Source organism: Thermobia domestica, chromosome 14 (assembly GCF_964235325.1).
Source record: "Thermobia domestica chromosome 14, izTheDome1.hap1.1, whole genome shotgun sequence".
Lineage (NCBI taxonomy): Eukaryota > Metazoa > Arthropoda > Insecta > Zygentoma > Lepismatidae > Thermobia > Thermobia domestica.
The window spans coordinates 96,146,914-96,165,868 of NC_137467.1; the positions used below are offsets into that span (position 1 = coordinate 96,146,914).

General features: G+C 37.5%; 2 protein-coding genes across 5 annotated transcripts in view; one reads left to right on the forward strand and one right to left on the reverse strand.

Annotated features, from left to right (window-relative positions):
- Positions 1 to 14,582, reverse strand: part of LOC145670666 (1-acyl-sn-glycerol-3-phosphate acyltransferase gamma-like) — a 46,020-nt gene extending 31,438 nt beyond the window's left edge. The window contains exons 1-2 of one of the 2 annotated variants that reach the window (XM_081739456.1): positions 14,426 to 14,578; positions 254 to 346 (exon numbers count right to left, since the gene is read on the reverse strand). In XM_081739456.1, coding sequence (XP_081595582.1) covers positions 254 to 293 — 40 coding nt within the window. In that variant the 5' untranslated portion in view covers positions 294 to 346; positions 14,426 to 14,578. Of the gene's footprint in view, positions 1 to 253; positions 347 to 14,425 lie in introns of both variants that reach the window. The other variant, XM_081739457.1, reaches the window with a different exon arrangement.
- The window catches only part of LOC145670272 (fat-like cadherin-related tumor suppressor homolog), a 614,703-nt gene that overhangs the window by 240,690 nt on the left and 355,058 nt on the right, over positions 1 to 18,955 (forward strand). The window lies entirely within an intron of this gene.

Sequence of the window (18,955 nt, forward strand, 5' to 3'; positions counted from 1 at the left end):
ATCCAATGCATTTACTGGCAATATCGCTTTGAAAATTCGAGTTTATGCAACCCTGGAATAGATTAATCCAGTTTCAGTTATTTTAAAGAGGAAAAACTGTCTTAGATTTTAAACGATTTGGAACCCGAATAGGTTCTGGAACGGATTAAGTTCAGACCACAAGACATCATTGTATTTAGAAACACCTACGAGAAAGAGACAAAGGACATAGATATCCAAGCAAAAAGGCTTACATACTATACTACTTCCTTACTATTATTTTTCTGCCACTTCGACATGCAGTTAGTCGACATTCAGGCTGAGTGTTGTTACAACTTCGGTAAACGGCGAATCTCTTAAAGTTTCCCTAAAACGCAAACAAAGTATATAAGTTTGTTTCAAAAAGCTACTAGACAATTCTGTCATAATACAGTAATTTGAATTCAGTTAAGTCCACCAATTCATCAGTTTATGGTTATATATGATCGAAAAAGTTACGTTTGTTGCACAGTATTTAGAAGTTCAATTTAGTGACATTGCGAGCAAGTTCAAATTACTTATTTTATTAATTCATAACGCGTGAGAGTAGTGCTTCGAAAAGAAAGAAAAGGAGCCTACAAGAAAACAAAATCTTATATCTAACTTGAAATTTACATAATTTTTGGCCATTAAAATAATAATAGTGAATATAACGTTCCTCCACCTACTAATGTTAATACCGAAAGTACCGATAGTGTTGCTGAATCCACTGATACAAATCCATTAGGGATTAGGCCCAAGTTCAAATACTACATGGTTACCAAAAACGTTCTTGCCGTTCTAGAGCAGTGATAAACAAAGAGCAATACACTGGACGATGCGTACCTTTAGGTTTCGAAGTAACTTCCATCAGTATCCAAAATCTCTTGCCAACGTTCCTGCAGTTTCACACTACCCTGGAGATAAAACTCGGCGGTCATGGATGCAAAGAAGTCCGTGAGTGCGATCTGCTGGTCTCCCTTATTTGCCAAGGACCTCTCACGGAAGTGGTAGTCGAGGGAATGAAATAGGTGGTAATCTGTTGGCGCAAGATCCGGTGCATATAGTGCATGGTACACTATGTCAGTCAAATTGCTGAAGGGTCTCCCGGGTTATCTTTGCCACATATGGCTTGGCGTTGACACGCAGGACCAGCACACCCTTGTGATTCACCAATGTCGTCTCTTTCTGCCGCAAATCACGGTGCAACCTTTGCAACTGCTGAGAGTAGAGGTGAGCAGTGATGGCCTGACCAGGTGGAAGGAGCTCGTAATGCACCACTTGATGACAATTCCATCATATGGAGAACATAACCTTTCGTGGGTGCAGAGGTGGTCTTGAGATGTAAGGAACACGGTCGCGTGGCGACAACCAATGTCCGGTACGCTTGGGAGTGTCATGGAGGGCCCACTCTTCGTCATCAGCGTGAAAGCGATCAAAGATGGGTGTGTTCAGGTGACAAACAGGCTGTCACTCGTTGTTCCTTTCTGGCTGCCGACAATGTGGGGTACCATTTGCTTACTTTGTATGAATTCCCTGTCTCATGCAGATGCAGTCTGACTGTTTCAGCAGAAACATGGAACCTTCTGCAAGTTCATTACACATTCGACCACTGTCCTCCTCCATGGCTGCCTTCAGGACCTCGTCATCCAACACTTGTGGTTGTTCACGGCGAGGTTCATCCGAAAGGTTGACATCTCACGAACGGAATTTCTGGAACCAATGTCTGGCGGTGCGCTCGTCCACGGTACTCTCCCCAAATGCCTGGCATATGCGGATACTTGATGCGGCTACTGACAAGCCCACTTTAAAACTTATACAAGAAACACGCAAACAAGCCTCTTTGATACCTCTATTTCTCTTCGACACTGGGTGAGCTATGACTGCTGGATGTGCGCAATGTGTTTGTATTATTGAAGATCAATGGTTAGAACAGCTTCCGATGCTTGGTAGGCATGCGCGTCATTTCGTTTCCTCTCTATAAACATATGATTAATCGGACGTCAAAGGCAAGAATTTTTTTGGTTACCTTGTAGTTTCAAAATGAAGACACAAAAATAACAAAATTCAAATAGCGTGCTAATGTTCATTAGAGGAAGAACGAGTTCCAAATAGTTTTTATGATCTCTTAAATCGTGATAACGGCTACTTTCAAGATAGATACTAACATTTTTTAAAAATCATAATTTGGAAAGGGTTGTGCCTACTTTGAGCCCCTTTCCCGTAAATATGTACACAATAGCAGTTTTCCAGAACATAATTACTGAACACTGAGAACACACAGACAAAAATTACCTCCAGTTTGTCTATATTACATACCAACAAATAATGTATGTCAAACCTGTTGACTGTTCTCGAGGAAATAAAACCAGACATGAACAGGGCAGAGTATTAAAAAAAAAAAAAAAAAAAAAGTCACAGTACGTCCCAGGATTACATTGCATCATGCATTACTTATAATGAGTGGATAAGTGTCTTGATGAGGAGGTTGAGAAACGAGTACGGTACTAAGCCAATTTTGTGGCGTCAAGTTCTAGATTGGTTTATTAATGCCAGCAAAAGTCTTTAACATTCATGAGACACAGGGAGGACATGAATGAAATCCGAGGTTCAGGTTCAGCTACTTGCTAAATACTAACAAGTAAGGGACCATATGGTTGTCGCGCAAATCAGATGCAAACATACGCCATCTGATTGAGCATGAAAAGATATGGAGAACACAGAAATTTAAGGTGCTAAGGGCCATAGGGAGCGGAGCGAGGAAAGAGGAAACATTGAATGTCGGCAAAATTGAAGAAAGTCAGGAATGACGGGAAAAGTTAATTTATTGCAAACAGGGAAAGAAAGTCAACCAAAAGAAAGAAACTAAACATAACAAGGTCATCAAGGACGAAGAAAGATCATAATCAGGGTTGGCATCCGGACCACAGTGTTGCCAGCGTTGCATAACATTGATATGGAAAATATAGCACAGTATAGCAATTCATGCACTAGGAAAAATATTAGTAACACAAAAGAGAATTGAAAACACTCTGTACACGTGCGTAAAAAGGTTTAACGATAGTCGTGAGTGAATAATGTACATGAGGGAGAACAAATATAGATATGAAAGTGAAGGGGGTACACATGATAACACAGAAACGAAAGTGTTTGGGAGCATCGTTCCATGATGATGATGATGATCGTTCATCACAAATACATTAGTGTTCCCCAGTATTAATGTGTGGCAACGTGAGAACTTTCTCCGCCATCAGTCATTTGTTCATTGCCAGTTTTCCTCTAGGCGATTAAAAAAGATGATACGCTTTGCGTTTTCCAAATGTGGCTACTCCAATGAACATCCTGGACAGTTTGAAACACCTTCCGCATATTGCTTTGAAAAAGGACTCACAGAGGAATGCTGCAGAGACGCATGTGACCAGCTTGCTTTCATCCGCTGTGCTCACTGCGAGAAATGTTTGTGTGTTGATCACGCATATATTCGTGATCTTCACGTCAATTGCTACAAATGGTGCGTACTGTTCTCTACTTTCATCCATTTGTATTCACGCGGGTGTAATATTCACTCACGACTGCGTTAAAGCTTTTTACGCACGTGTACAGAGTCTTTTCAATTGTCTTTTGTGTTACTAATATTTTTCCTAATGCATGAATTGCTATACTGTGCTATATTTTCCATATCAATGTTATGCAACGCTGGCAACACTGTGGTCCGGATGCCAACCCTGATTATGATCTTTCTTCGTCCTTGATGACCTTGTTATGTTTAGTTTCTTTCTTTTGGTTGACTTTCTTTCCCTGTTTGCAATAAATTAACTTTTCCCGTCATTCCTGACTTTCTTCAATTTTGCCGACATTCAATGTTTCCTTTTCCCTCACTCCGCTCCCGATGGCCCTTAGCACCTTAAATTTCTGTGTTCTCCATATCTTTTCATGCTCAATCAGATGGCGTATGTTTGCATCTGATTTGCGCGACAACCATATGGTCCCTTACTTGTAAGGGAAATGTTGAGGTCAGACGGGGGTCCTGGGTACTTTCTTATGAGGGGGGAGGAGACAAAATCTAGTTACTTATCTGGCAGTGCAACCTCTACTACTCCCCACAAAAGAAGATTCATATACGTGACTTTTACTTAATGGATTTTCTTTTCTTATAGTTTAACGTTCCACAGTTATACTCTGAGGCTGAGAGAGATGGTGATGGTAACTGGAATGACGAAAGTAGAAATAAGAGGAAGAATTCCGAGAAAACCCCCACACACGGCGTATGTCCGCTACAAAGAGTGCTTGGCGGGAGCAAGGATCAAACCAGAACCAAACGTAAACGCTCTACTACTGAGCCACTACGGTTCCAATGGATAAAAGTACGGACTGGTTAAGATGTGATTGGTGACTAGCATTCTTTTAAGATTTACGTATCCTGCAGCTGCTTATTGAACGCAAAATAAACTATGTATATGAACGCATTGTTTCTTTGAACCACCCACTTTGCTGGCAGACAGTTTGGACGTCTTTGGATAAGTAACAAACTGAAAAGAAATTTATGGCAAGACAACATAATCATACATACATACAACTTGAAGGAATGCACGCGCGAATTCAACATCTGGAATGCCATTCATGTTAGTTTATAACCATGGATCGTAACACGAAACGAAAAAGGAACAAAAATATAATGAAGATGTAATACTGTCGTAGAATAAGTACAAACTGAGATAACGCAGTCCAGTGTAGTTTTGGCTGGTGAGACGCATATGTTCAAACGTGTGATAAGCTATCAGAGCACTGACCTCTTATTTCTAGTTTTCATGGTCGACTGGTTTTCAAGATGCCAGGTGAATGTTGTAAAATAACTTGAAATCCCAACAGGAATTCGGAATACTACGCACACTGAAGGCGAAGGGGCAGCCATTAGGATTTAGTAGTATTCGTTTCGCGTGATAAGATGTCGTTTCACGTTTCACGTTAATGATACATATACGTAGTTATTAAGATGACGCTAGCGAGTGTTGTAAGACTGTAATGTAAGTCAGTCTGTTACTCCACATGACAACCCTTGAAAGAAAGCTAATTTCTGAATTCTCCTTTCAGGGTTCATAGTGGTCTGGTTCCTTCTAAATAGTTGAAAAGTGACCAAAATCTTATCAACAAGTAACTTTAACCCTTGATGCCAAACTAAAGGCATAAATTGAATTTTACAATTTTTTTCTTCAACCAACATAGGGCCGGCTGGATCATAGCTGAAATACATAATGTTTTAACATGTTAAGATTAAAATTTATTTTACTTAAGTTTGTCAGCTAATAATAATAATAATAATAATAATAATAATAATAATAATAATAATAATAATAATAATAAAATTGGACTAATTGTGTTTAGAGGTTCATTATTAATTACATATTTGCACGGTTCCAGATGGTAGAATAGACACAGAAGGGCTCTCAATCACACATTGAGAGCTCAAGCACCCACCACCCACCCACTGTGCTTTAGAAAAAAAGAAGAGAAAGCTGAAGTGAGAATAAAGCTGACTTGGTTCACATGTGGCCGCACAGCTGCACATGGTAGCAAGTATTGAAGTTTTCAAAAGAATAATAAGTAACAAGTTTCTGCCTTTTCCCATTTATTTTTATAATATATTTCTTGGAAAACTGCCAATGCAAAACATAAATCACACGAAAAAATGAATTTACCTCCCCCTTAAAGTAACTTTTAGTGACAAACTTGAAAAAACTCACTTTTAGGTTTTTTTTTTTTTTTTTTAAGTAACTTGCTATGAGACTTGTGCTTTTTGTAATGAAGAGCCAGAGTCATTATCTCGACTGAGTTCGTTAACCCTACGTACACCAAAAAGTTACGTCTAACACCGCACACCAAGGAAGAGTTAAAAAAAAATGTCCACAACATAAATCATTATTTTTTGTCCCAGAAAATGTTGACTAACTATAAACTAAGATAACTGAAGATACAAAATAGAGAAGAATATTACCTCTTCTGGGAGAGAAAATACTGATTTATGTGGTGGACATTTTTTAACCCTCCTTTGGTGTGTGATGTTATGCGTAATCCATGATTCTACTTTTAATATCACCATTCTGAAACCAACAGATCTTTTCCGTTTAGGGGGCGCGGTGGCTCAGTGGTAGAGCGTTCACCTCCGGTGCTTGGGGTTCCTGCTTCGATCCCAGCTTGCGCCGTGTGGACTTTGTGGTAGGCAAACACCGTGCTCGTGGGTTCTCCCACTTTCTTCATTCCACTATTTCACTCACCTCTCATCATCTCCTTTAGCCTAACCGGCATAAACATGGGACATAAAACTCAAATATTTCATTTTTTTTTTTTTTCATTTTGTTATTAGATTCGTGGAGTGGTTACAATTAATCAACTTTTCAACTTATTTTACGAACAAAAGAGTACCTCAAAACGGAAACCATACAGCACTAACAAGTGGTAGGATTCAGCCTCTTGGTGTATTCATCTTTAGGTCGTGGAAAAACTTCTTGAGATATTTACTGATATTGTCCCCTACAACTATCACATAAATTTACATCTCCGTAATAATATAATTCAGATTTAAATCAAGTCTATATGAGTTAGGTCTATATGACACGATACTAAAGAAAAATTCATTGAAGTTCTTATTCTAATAAAAGTGTGGACAATTGGTGTACGTGGGACTAACGCCATTAACATCTTCACGGGTAACGGTGACTTTAATAGTGGCTATCCACATCCTATATTTACAAATATAAGCCGAGATTAGATTTTTTTTTAAGTTAAAAGACTTTTCGATTACGAAACCTCAAAAAAATATTGGTGAGGTTAAAATCTTATATAATAACTGGAGTACGAGAGGGCATATAAGACCCTCGAGTATTGTTGTCTTTGCAACGATTATTACTGGCCGTACCAACATAGATTCATCATTAAATATACTTTTCGCGTGATTATCTTTACTGCAATTGCAGATAATATCATTATGTTGATCCACATGCGGTAAGACAACATCGCCCCTTGAACTTCCGAGTCGTCGCAATAAAATAAAAAAAAAAAAAAAAAGAGTAATTTTCCTTTTTCCTTATGATTATTGTGGATTCTCGTTCTAAATATAAAAAGCAGCACGTTAAGTTCGAACTAACAGACCTTTAAGTTTACCCATTTCAATGGAAAATTAATTACATCACACGATAACCATGAACTCTTTTTTTCTTTCTGGGGGGCGCGGCGGCTCAGTGGTAGAGCGTTCATCTCCGGTGCTTGGGGTCCCTGGTTCGATCACGCCGTGGACTTTGTGGTGGACAAACACCGTACTCGGGGTTTTCTCGGGGTTCCCCCATTTCCTGCCACTTTCTTCATTCCACCATTTCACTCATTTCTCATCATCACCGTCTCTTTTAGCTTAACCGGCATAACCGTTGGACGTAAAACTCAAATATTTCATTTCATTTTTTTTTTTTTTTTTTTTTTTATCTATTCTGCGAACTCTTACTGGTTTTAAATAATTCTGTCGTGACTAAATGGTAAATGTTCGCGACAAAACCGTGACGCCCAAGAGGGTTCAATTATCAATGGAAATCCATGTGCCTTGGATCCTATGCTAAGCTGTTAACTCCACGCTTCACACAGTCTCGGTGCTGGATAAGAGCGCTCAAACTAAGCCAAAAATGTCACTCGCTTTAAGACTTTTCAGGAAAAATATAGTTGATTGATTTGGAGTTTAGCGCCTATTTCAGCACCGAACCTATACGAGACGTGGACTTACACAGTTTAACGTGGGATCCCTATCACATGAGCTCCTATCACGAAGTTTGAATCCGGGTCTTCCACACCGAAGGCGTATACACAAGGAAGCTCAGGGTAAGCATTAAGTCTTTTTACCAACACATCAATTTGCTTTGCACACTTTCAAAGAAAAGTTTCTACACCCAAAATTCTAATGGGTCTCTAATTCGATTCCACCTTTCGCCTAGTAGGATTTGTGGTAGACAAGCATATTGGGTGATATCAATAAAACGGAGAAGTTACTCATTACGTCCAATTTTGAAGTAGTTACTCGCATTGGTATCAATAAAAAGAGAACTGAGCACTAGTCGTCTCGGCTGACCTCGGAGAAGCCCCGCCCTTTTGAAGTAATCACACCTCTATTCTCGAGCCGAGTAACTACTTCGCGTTTGATATCAATAAAAATCAAAGACTCCTCTGTGATGCTAGTAACTTCTCCAAATTTGTGGAGCAAGCTAAATAGGTGACTCCGTGCGAAATATGGCAGAGTATATGATTGTTTTACTACGTAGAAAAACTTATAAACGGCATAGAAATGTTGGAAATGGAGATTACCAAAAGCATTATAAGTTTATGAAAGAAAATGTAGTGATTAGCACAACATTTTTAAAGGAGAATCAACCGAAATTCGGGGTGGTGGACTACGTAATGATGAAAAGATGCGGGTTTTCTTCAAGGGCGCCGATCCTGTGGGGGCCCGGGCTCCCCAAAGCTCATGTGGGCCCCCTATTGTATTTATGAATATACAATATTTGGCATAATTAGAGTGCAATTTGTCTTAAAATCCTGATATATATACCTTCTGCATCTGAAATTTACAGAGAAATCGGTGCCCTTGGTTTTCTTGCGTTACGTGAGTGATCCGGGATTCCAGGTCGGAATGTCAGGGGATTCTGGTGTGGCTCAAAGTACTGTCTATGACTACCTGAAAATGGATTGTTTCCGGAAGTGTGCGTAATATACAAACAGCAAAGGTAGAGTGGCAAGAACAATATACATTTCCGGGTGCTATCGGAGCACTTGACTATATACAAGTGGCATTAAAGAAACCTAGTATTTTGGAGAGTAATACGTTAATAGGAAGAGCTATTTCGTGGCTAAGCGGTTAGCGTACATGCCTTTGGCATAGGAGACCCGCGTTCGATTCCCGGCAGGAGCTCATGTGGTTTGGATTCCAAGTTAATCAGTGGGTTCTGTCTCATATAGGCACGTTACTGAAAAGGACGTTAAACTAATAATCAACTCAACTCAACGTTGATAGAAAGGGTGTATACATGAGAATGTATTTTGTTTATGTCAAGACGAAAGGGGACACGTATGGTGTGGAAAACGCAATCAGATGGACGTGATTTATGACGTGGGTGGCTGGACTTTTTAAAAAAGAAAACAAAGGAGCCAAGTGTCTGATTTCGTTCTTAAAGCCAAACAATCTACAAAGACCTTGGACAACACGTGATATGCGCTTGTCGTGTTAATCTTAATATTGCTAGATTCCAATCAACATCCATCAGCTCAAATAGGTTCATTCCCATGGTTTCAGTATTACTTTCTTCTTTCCAGTTTTTTTTTTCTTCTTTTTTATTTTTTGTTTTATTCTCGCTCGAATATTACAGATTCTCTTTTGGATTTGTGTCTCAGTCGTAGATGTATTTGATATTTCGGTGCATTTCACTGTAATTACCTTCAAAGTTTCGGCTTTCATGGCTTTTAAGTCAAAGTTTCATGGCTTTTAAGATACTACGCCATAGGTTAAAAACAACGAAATTGCGCGATGAATGGGAGAAATGAGTAACTACTTCTTTTATTGATACGACTCAGTGCTACGTGCAGAGGAAGCGCGAGTAAACGTTCATAAATCTGGAGCACACTAGACCTGAGTAGTGGCTTGTTTTATTGATACGAAATTGAGGGAGGAGATTACTCCAGGCGTAGTTACTCCGATTCTCAAGCAGGACTTCTCAGGAGTAGTTACTTATTTTTATTGATATCACCCATTGTGTGGGATTTTTCGTGACTCTCCTGTTTCCTTCCACTTTCTTCATTCTACCATTTCGTTCATTATCATCATCATTGATTTTATTAGCCTCGAAGCATAATTGCACTACATTAAACTAAAAAAAAAAAAAAAAAAAAAAAAAAAATGATGGTAGAAGCCCTCATTTATCCAATTTCTATCTTGGACAACATGTGTTCTTAAGTTTTCCAGTTTCCTTCCACATTCTTCCATCAATTATTTCACCATTCATTTTCATTAATTCGTTTCACTTCTTTACTACTTATTTCATATAATGAACTGGAAGAAAAAAATACTTGACAAGCAATTTCCACAGCATAATCTGAAACTATCCTGCCAAGATCGAATTGCAAATTTCCACACACTACAGTCCTCAATTACCTCTTTGTTCTTTGCCCTGATGTATCCGTTAACTATCTTCCTTTCAAGAAGTTCTATCACGCCATTCTGAGTCTGAATTCACTTATAATTTTTAGTAGGGTTGTTACCGACAGCAGAACTGAAAATATCTTCGACATCGATCCCTGAATTTAAATAAACGTTTTAATTCACTGTGCTTTTGAGAATACAACCGGAAGACATTTCTATGAATTGGTTCTCTTGACAGAACTGAAAATTGTAATCCAGCGTTTTTCGGACAGAAAATCGAAATACGTTTCGACAAAATGGTGATCACAGAAAGAGAAAGTATGATTCAGTGTTTCCAAAAGAAAACCGAAATATATATTTTGAAATCATAATTTGCAAATATAGTTTGTTTAAGGTGATTACAAACTATACCTACGCATTTTTTTCTCTGTGAATCTTTCAATTTTATGTGTGGCCCCGCGCATCGTAGTCGCTAATCTTTGGTGCGAGTGGTTCCGGGTTCGATTTCCAGTGGAGCCACTCGGTTGAAAAAGTGTAAAAGCTATTTCAAGCCAGCCATCCTGAGTGAGGTTTTCCTGGGATTTCCTCACTCACACCAGGCAAATGCCTAACATACAGTTCCCAGGATGCTTCCTTTCTTCCCCAATCCTTCCTTCCTTCCTTTTCCATGAATAGCTTGATCGGCGAGGGACGTCATCCCTCATACGTGACGGGCTAACATGGCCATATATGTCAAGAGACCAGAAACCTAACTCTTTTTGTAAGGGTTTTATAAATCATTTTGAACAAACAAACAGAAAAAAAAAAAAAAGTCGTCCCCTCACTCAAAATTTTTACGATTCTTTGAGGGAGGTCGTCGCTTTTTTTTTTTTTTTTGTTCAAAATTATGTGATACTCTTAAGTGAAACATATTTTCAGAGTGTGAAACTGATGAAAGCATTGTCAAAAAAATTAAAACTGAAAAAAAACAGTTTTCTCATAGTTTTTTGACCACTTTAGGACAATGACAACGTTGCCATCATTTTCAGACCCTGAAAAATATATGTTGTACCTAAGGGTATTATAACATTTTGAAAAAAAAAAAAAAAAAAAAAAATCAGCGACGCGACGTAAACATTCATTTTTTTTTTTATTTTACGATTTTTTAAAACAATGTTCGCATTTGCACCTACATAATATCTACAATCTGTGAAACTTTTAAATTATTTGGACCACCCTCACAAAAATTGAAAAATATCAAATTTTGAGCACGTATGATACGATAATTCAGCAAGGGATGGTGGTAGGGTCTCGAAACTTTTTTGGGGGTGATTTTAGGTCAGAACTAACATTTTGGGTCAATAACGATCCAATTTGGATCAAAGGCCGAATTCACTAGATCTTACTATGAAAGGTCCTTTGAAGTTTTTCTAATATTTTCATACAAAATTAACTGCTCAATTGCCAGCAAAAACAAGCTGAGGCGGAGTTACTGAGACATGACCAACGACTTTCAGTGGCAAATATTAACTACCACTTGATACAATAGTAGGCTGGGAGTAGACAGCGACGAGAAAAGACAACACTACACTACAATAACGATTCACGTATATCTAAATACAATTCCTCAAGTACATCTTATGAGAAATACAAGTTATTGCCTTACGTTTACTCATTAATGTTGGCCAATGCGTATATATACATATATTGGATGCTCTATCAAACTACTGACAAGCATCGGGTTTCATTTGATTTCTGGTTAGGAAGCACTCAAAGCCTGAGAACAGACTGGAACATGTATACATATGTATAAATACATATTATAAATTGTGTTTTGTAGTGATACACGAGCTGGAAAAATCTTTCAGGCTTTTTCTTAAGTTTTCGATTATTATTATTATTATTATTATTATTTACCTTTTTAACGGTATTTTTAGTACTTTTTGTCACATATTTTGGGCCCTTACCACCTATGTTCTTATTACAAGAAACTATCGGGTGTTGCATCTTGTTATTCGGTACATCATACTTATCTATTAGGAACATCGAAACGTCCCTTGTTACCTTATGGCTAAGTATAATATCGAACGTACAGCTCGAATGTTTTATAAATAATGGGAAATTTATCTCATTAAGTTTTTTTTTTTTTCTTTCTTCGAAGTGCAAAACTCGAGAGAAAGTACTAAAAAAGGAGTATTTTTCATAGCTTTCTCTCTCGCGAAAATTTGGCCTGTTTTCAGAACCTTAATTTACATCAGGAACAGGGATGTAACGGTGCGTATACGACGTATACCCACTTCAAATTTTTATAGTTTGGCATATACTGACCTTAAATTTATGAACGAACAAACGTATACGCCGAAATTGGGTATTCATACACTAACTCGCGTCCTTAGAGCGCACAGGTTCTAAGTCCAATTTTTTCCAAAATTGAGTTTTTTATACTTATAGATGGCGCGTGATGTGCTCTTTCACATGTCATCGTTATTATTTACAAGAAATAATGAATGAAATATTGCCCTATGCCATATGTCCTCCTATGTCTTATGTCCATTATTTTTGCTCTCCTGTAAAATTTCTAAAATTGGACATAGAACCTTTGCGCTCTAAGGACGCGAACTATTCCTGCGTATACGCTATACTTTTGAAAACGATCGAGTCCATACCTACCAAAAATTATAGCATTACACCACTGATCACGAACTCATTATAACGTGTCCTCCCCGCTGCGCCTTTGGTGGACGAAGTCACAGAATCGAATCTCGGTGAGAGAGTCTTGAAATTTTAACACATTAGGATGGTTCGGATTCCACCCTGATATATAGGTCCACGTTTTATACAGCCTCGGTGTAGGAAGGGATGTTAAACATTCTGATCCAATCCACTCATTATATCGTAGGAATATCTGATTACTGTATATCTCCCCCCCTCCAAAAAAAATCAAGTGGATCATTTTACAGGAAAAAGAACTTGCTTACTGCAGGCGCGATAGTTTTTCTAATTTCAACGAATATTTTGTAAACCATGAGAGTATTCTTACCCAACAATAGAATTACGAACCCTGAATCTTACCAAATAAACGTAACAAAACTAAACCGTGTACTATTCCTGATCTGAAGCTACCTCAACAATAATTCACACAAGCATTTATGGGTCGTAGATGATGTGGCGAAAAAAAAAAAAAAAAGTACACAGCTGCAACGAGGCTTGACTCTTAAGCTAATGTCACGGTAGTTAATACGGGCACCACGTACGGAACTTTATTGCATTACGATTTCATGAAACATATCTGTTCTTTAAATAATTAGAACACTGTTGGGCTATATGAGGAAATTATATTACTGTCCACATAGGTCGGTCATTTCTAGGCTTGAAACCCGAAAAAAATCGTTGCTCTCCCCCCTCCCACGTCTAAATGTTTGTTATTGCCTATTGTGAAGGAGACAATTTTGATCTTGTGTAACTAGTATTTGACGCTGAGTTATAGATCTGAATTATGCTGAAAGGGGACGTTAACCTTCAACCAAAACCAACCAACCGAGAACTCCATAATACGAGGCAACCAGCATACATTCTGTGTTCACTCTGCTTTGTTTATATCATATTGTGAGGAAATGTTTCACACAAGAAAAAAAATGTATTAAATTTCCACTTCATCAGCACAATTAACACGTGAATATTTACACACTTCAGTTATTCTATGTACTCGGTACCTTGAATATTAATAATGATAGAAAAACTGAATAGTACACATTTCAGTTCAAACTATTTTGTGGATCAGCTGACATTAGTTGATATGCAATTCATCATTAGAACCGTGATTAGTTTTTAAAAGGACAGTTCTTTTAAGAGGAACTAATTTTCGAATACACCACTAAAACGTACACAAATAATACAATTCAAATTTTCAATCAACAGAACAGCATTACTTCAGTTCAGGAACAGGTTTGATCTACTAAACCAATTAACGTGACATAATAATCTTATAAATCACTTAAAAATTATTAAACAAATCAAGCATTTAACACATTATAACTAACCAACACTTCTTGGGATAATATGGGTACATCTTCTTGTCAATTAAGACATCAATATCACAACACTAAATTAGGCTATTTTGTATTCTGCTGGCCTCCTTTTCGCGCACAATAATAAACAAAACTACTACGACACAATAACCAATACACTAAGACAAACTATGATTCTCCTGAGTGCAACGTCCTCCTTTGATTATTTCTCTGTAAGGTGATATTATACTTAACAATATATTCTCATAATTACCTCATTTCCTCAGGTCAAAGGTTAATATAATAACCTTTTACCACTCCTACTTTCTACGCGCAAGCCAAAGTCACTACCCGCACCCACTCCTTACTCCGCTTGTATAGAAGCACAAGCACGAAGTAATTTGTCCACCTCTTTTCCCATCAGATATACACGCATGCGTTGCAGTTTCATCACGTGATGGTCTCGGAAGACTGTCGCCGCCACACGCCACGGTAGAGTCGTCTGCACCGTGGTTCGGTCTGCACAATAAACACAATCAGAACAATAATATGAAATTATTATTATTATTGTTTAGTTTAGCCTAAAGGACATGACCACGATTATGTCCTTTAGGCTAAAGGAGCAGGATAATTAATGAAGGTGAATGAATATGAGTTAAGTTTTGTGCTCTCCCATCGGGAATGGAACCTGGAACTAGGGCACCAAAGGCACACTTACTAGCCACTAAATCAGTGGAGAGGATTTAATTATTTTCAGTTCAGATCATTCTTTTTCATTATGAGTAAGGTTCTTGGTAGAGACCTGCACGGGCCGAATTTTCCGGCCCGAGCCCAATCCAGCCCAAATGTACCTAGGCCCGGCCCAGCCCGGGCCCGAAAAGTTTTGGCGATTTTCGACCCGAGCCCGGCCCGGCCCGATAAGTTTTTAAAAATTCTTGGCCCAAGCCCGGTCCGGGCCAGATAAATTTTAAAATTTTTGGCTCGACCCCGGCCCGAGTTTTTAAAACTTACCTCGAGCCCCAATCTTTCTCAAAATTTAGTATTAAACTTGACCTAACCCTCAGAAACATTTTCTAAACTCTGGTTCACAACCTGACGCTTGCCTCCCGAATGGTACTGTCATCGAGAGAACAAAAACTCCATTTCCTGTAACAAAATCTAACTTAATTGATTTTTAGCATAAAGTGAAGATGGCAATATAGTTTAGCGACAGGCAAAACTTTCCCACCCCTTCTTGTCATATTTTGGGTTCAGTGAAGTCAAGGTCAGAGCTCAATTTACCACGCTATGCCCGCAATCCTCTATAGTGAAAGTGGAGCCGCTAAGCAACACAAACTGTAAATAGCTATTGCATTCTTTGTAACATTTTTCACCGGCACCTTTTTTCAACGTTTGGCTTTATTTCAATTATCGTTTAACGAAAGTCAATAATTATTAAAGAATTGCAATTAATCGGCCCCAGCCTGGCCCGACCTGAAGAGAAATCAGTATCGGCCCGCCCAAGTCCAAGCCCGTGCAGATCTCTAGTTCTTGGTATGGGTTAACAGACCCAGTACGCCTGCTTTAGTATTCGTAATGTTTCCCTTTCATTTAAGCTCCGAAGTAACTGGTATTGCGATGAATCAGTTTTCAGAAACCTTTCTTCCCTAACTGTATAGCATATAGATATCCGGTGTATCTGAAGTCTGTAACAAACATCTTGGCATTTCAGCTAAACGAATAAAACGCAAGCTCTGACGCGACGTTGCCAAGTGGTAAAGGGGTGTGGCTATGGCTAAGCAGACAAACTACAGCGCGATCAGGTGAGAGGAAATAGACGTGGATGTGTGCAAAATAAACGTAGCAATACTGCTGGCCTCTCATTTGCTAGCAGCATCTAAAGCAGCGTTTCCCAACCTTTTTCAACTTGCGGCACACTATGGGTGTAACTTGAATTCTCGCGGCACACTCATAGTTATTATTATTTGTAAATATATAATACCGTGGTATTTTTTTTCTGTGATTACTGATCTCCTTCTCACAGAGAAGAAAGCTCAATCACTGGTTCTTCCCCGTGGTAAATCATTATGCTTATTTTTAATTCTAATTTAAAAATAAAAAAACAATTGCAATGAAATATTGGACTCAGGTTTTTAAAACTAAGCTTTCTTTTTCGAAAACTGTATCCAACCTTTCACTAAGAAGAAAGATCACTAAATAACGAAGGAACAAACAAATTTCTTTTAGTTTTAAAACACAAATGTAGGTAATTTGTATGCATGTTTGCTTTGTCGAAAGGGTTGAATGATATTTTAAAATTTCAAGTTACGAAATAGTCTGCAGCAATAAAGAAGCAATAATAGTTATAACAATGATAACAAATACTTTTTTCAACATTAAAAATGTACAGAAAAGTAACACGGTATGAAACTTAAAGTTAAAGATTCATAGTAGAGGTTCATAGTAATGTGAAATACAAATATGCATTTTTCCTTTGTCTTGCAATTTGATTGCTATAGAATTAATAATTTGTTTCGATTTCCTCGCGGCACACCAGCGGCCCATTCACGGCACACCAGCGGCCCATTCACGGCACACCAGTGTGCCGCGGCACACCGGTTGGGAAACGCTGATTTAAAGGGAACTTCGGAGCGCCAATATTGAATAAACGAACTTCCCAATATTCAAAAAGTGTTTGAAGAAATATTTTAAGCGACATTTTATATCATGTTTTACATTTAGAGATATTTTTGAAGGGAATTGATTGATGTAGCATAAAAAGTTGAACTTACACTTCATTTGTACTCTTCCTCCCATAAAAACAATCTAGTTCTATCGTCTTTTTCTGAAAATACAGATGAAAGTATTTTACAATATTACATATCCTATTTTCGGATGTAGAATAATACCCGTTCAATACTACATAGATTTATTGGCTTGTAGTGCCATTTACAGCAATTTGATATATCAATCCGTACCGGAGATATGATGAACATTGGTAAAGTTTGAGATACTCTCTAAAATCATGTAATTGCGAGAATTTGGAATTATAACTACCAAAAATTATTGCAGCAGTGTTTTGGACGCAGACAAAAGCAATATTTTTAAAATAGTTACCCTCCACCATGGGCGTCTCTGGCGGGGGTACGGGGGGACGCGTCCCCCCAATATTTCGAAATATGAAATATTCAATATTTTATTTTAATTTAATTTATTTACTAACAACAGAATAACATATAAATAATAATCATTTCCTTTGATGTCCCCTTCCAAATTTTATATGCCAGAGACGCCAATGCCCTCCACTACCTCAATATAAGCAATATAACATAATAGTAATCTCTATTCATATTTATCACATTTCCGGTAGCAAATTGCTGTAAACATAATTATGATATTTGTGTTTATCGGAAACCAACTATCTATTTAATTGAATATGATATTTATCTAAGTACATTTTCGAATTAAAAATTACAGAAAGTAACATTTTCAATCCCTTGTAACTTTGTTCCTATTTGTTAGAAATAGATCATTTCATCTTCATAGTATGCGACAATAATATACTTCAGATGTACATTGACACGTCCTCTCGCCCGTTGCATATATTGATTTGACGGTTAGAGCCAGTGATTTATTTGTGGATTTTGTAGAAGGGGGGAATATTTATGAAAGATTGTATTCCGTATAACAGAACAGCTATAAAGGTTGGACAACGTTATTTTTAAACCTATCTACATTGAAATTATGGTACTAGTTTCAGGGAATCCCCAAGTTCATATTTTTTTCATTTTTTTAAACAATTTTATGATAAATATTGGTGGGGACGTTAGTTAAAATTTGGATAGGTAGATGATATCACATTTGTTACTTGCCTTGCTACTTTTCGTCCTACTGCTGAGGACAGCAAAAGCCCTATAGTTACATTGCAGCCTGCGTAACTTGTCATAACAAGTATCACACTCCTACGTAAAATTGTTTTGTTATGACAAGTAATTCTTTAGTCCATTCTTATTAATTGAAGACGAAATTCATCGCCCGAACAATAAATACTACAAAAGTTAAGAGTTTACTTTCTGCAGAACAGTGATAGGTGCACATACACTTGAATCTAATTTTATTAAATAGAAGGGAAAAGACTGTACTAAATGTAATTCTTCATACCATAAATAAGTTTTAGTACCAGTAGAATTAATAGTACTGTCACACCGTACCTCACTTTAGAATAGTGAAACAATAGGAGATTGGTTTAAATCGGATACCGTTTTTTTTTTTTTCAGTTGATTTGTCGGTAGCAGCATGATGTGCACTTTTTATTCAGCTAATGACATACTTTTCTGCATTGAAAGAAGTCTCGTAATGTCTTGTAGATTCGAGAATTTTTACAGATAAACGGTTTCTAGCGTCAATGTACTGTAAGTTTAAGATGGAAAAGCCTCTCCCACTGTAGAGGGCCGATGCCCGTCTACATCATCTGCATATCAAAATGCAGATGAGAGGCACATTTGCATATGTATATGTAAATAGGATAATTTGTGATTTAATTATTTGCTGAATATTAGCATATTCTGTGCATATTTATTGGATATTATTAGTATTGATGTGTGAAACACCCAGCATAGTACGTAAATATTAATACAATATTGTAATATATTGTATTTATTTCATTGTGTTTATTTCCATTTATAGGCTTATAAAATGTATTAATGGGTTGCAGATAATTACATCATTGTTGTATAATGCATAACTAACAGGGGATGATGGAAGATAATGAATATAAAGCAGAGATGAAGAATTAATTAAAAGAGGAAATGAGCAGAATCTATAA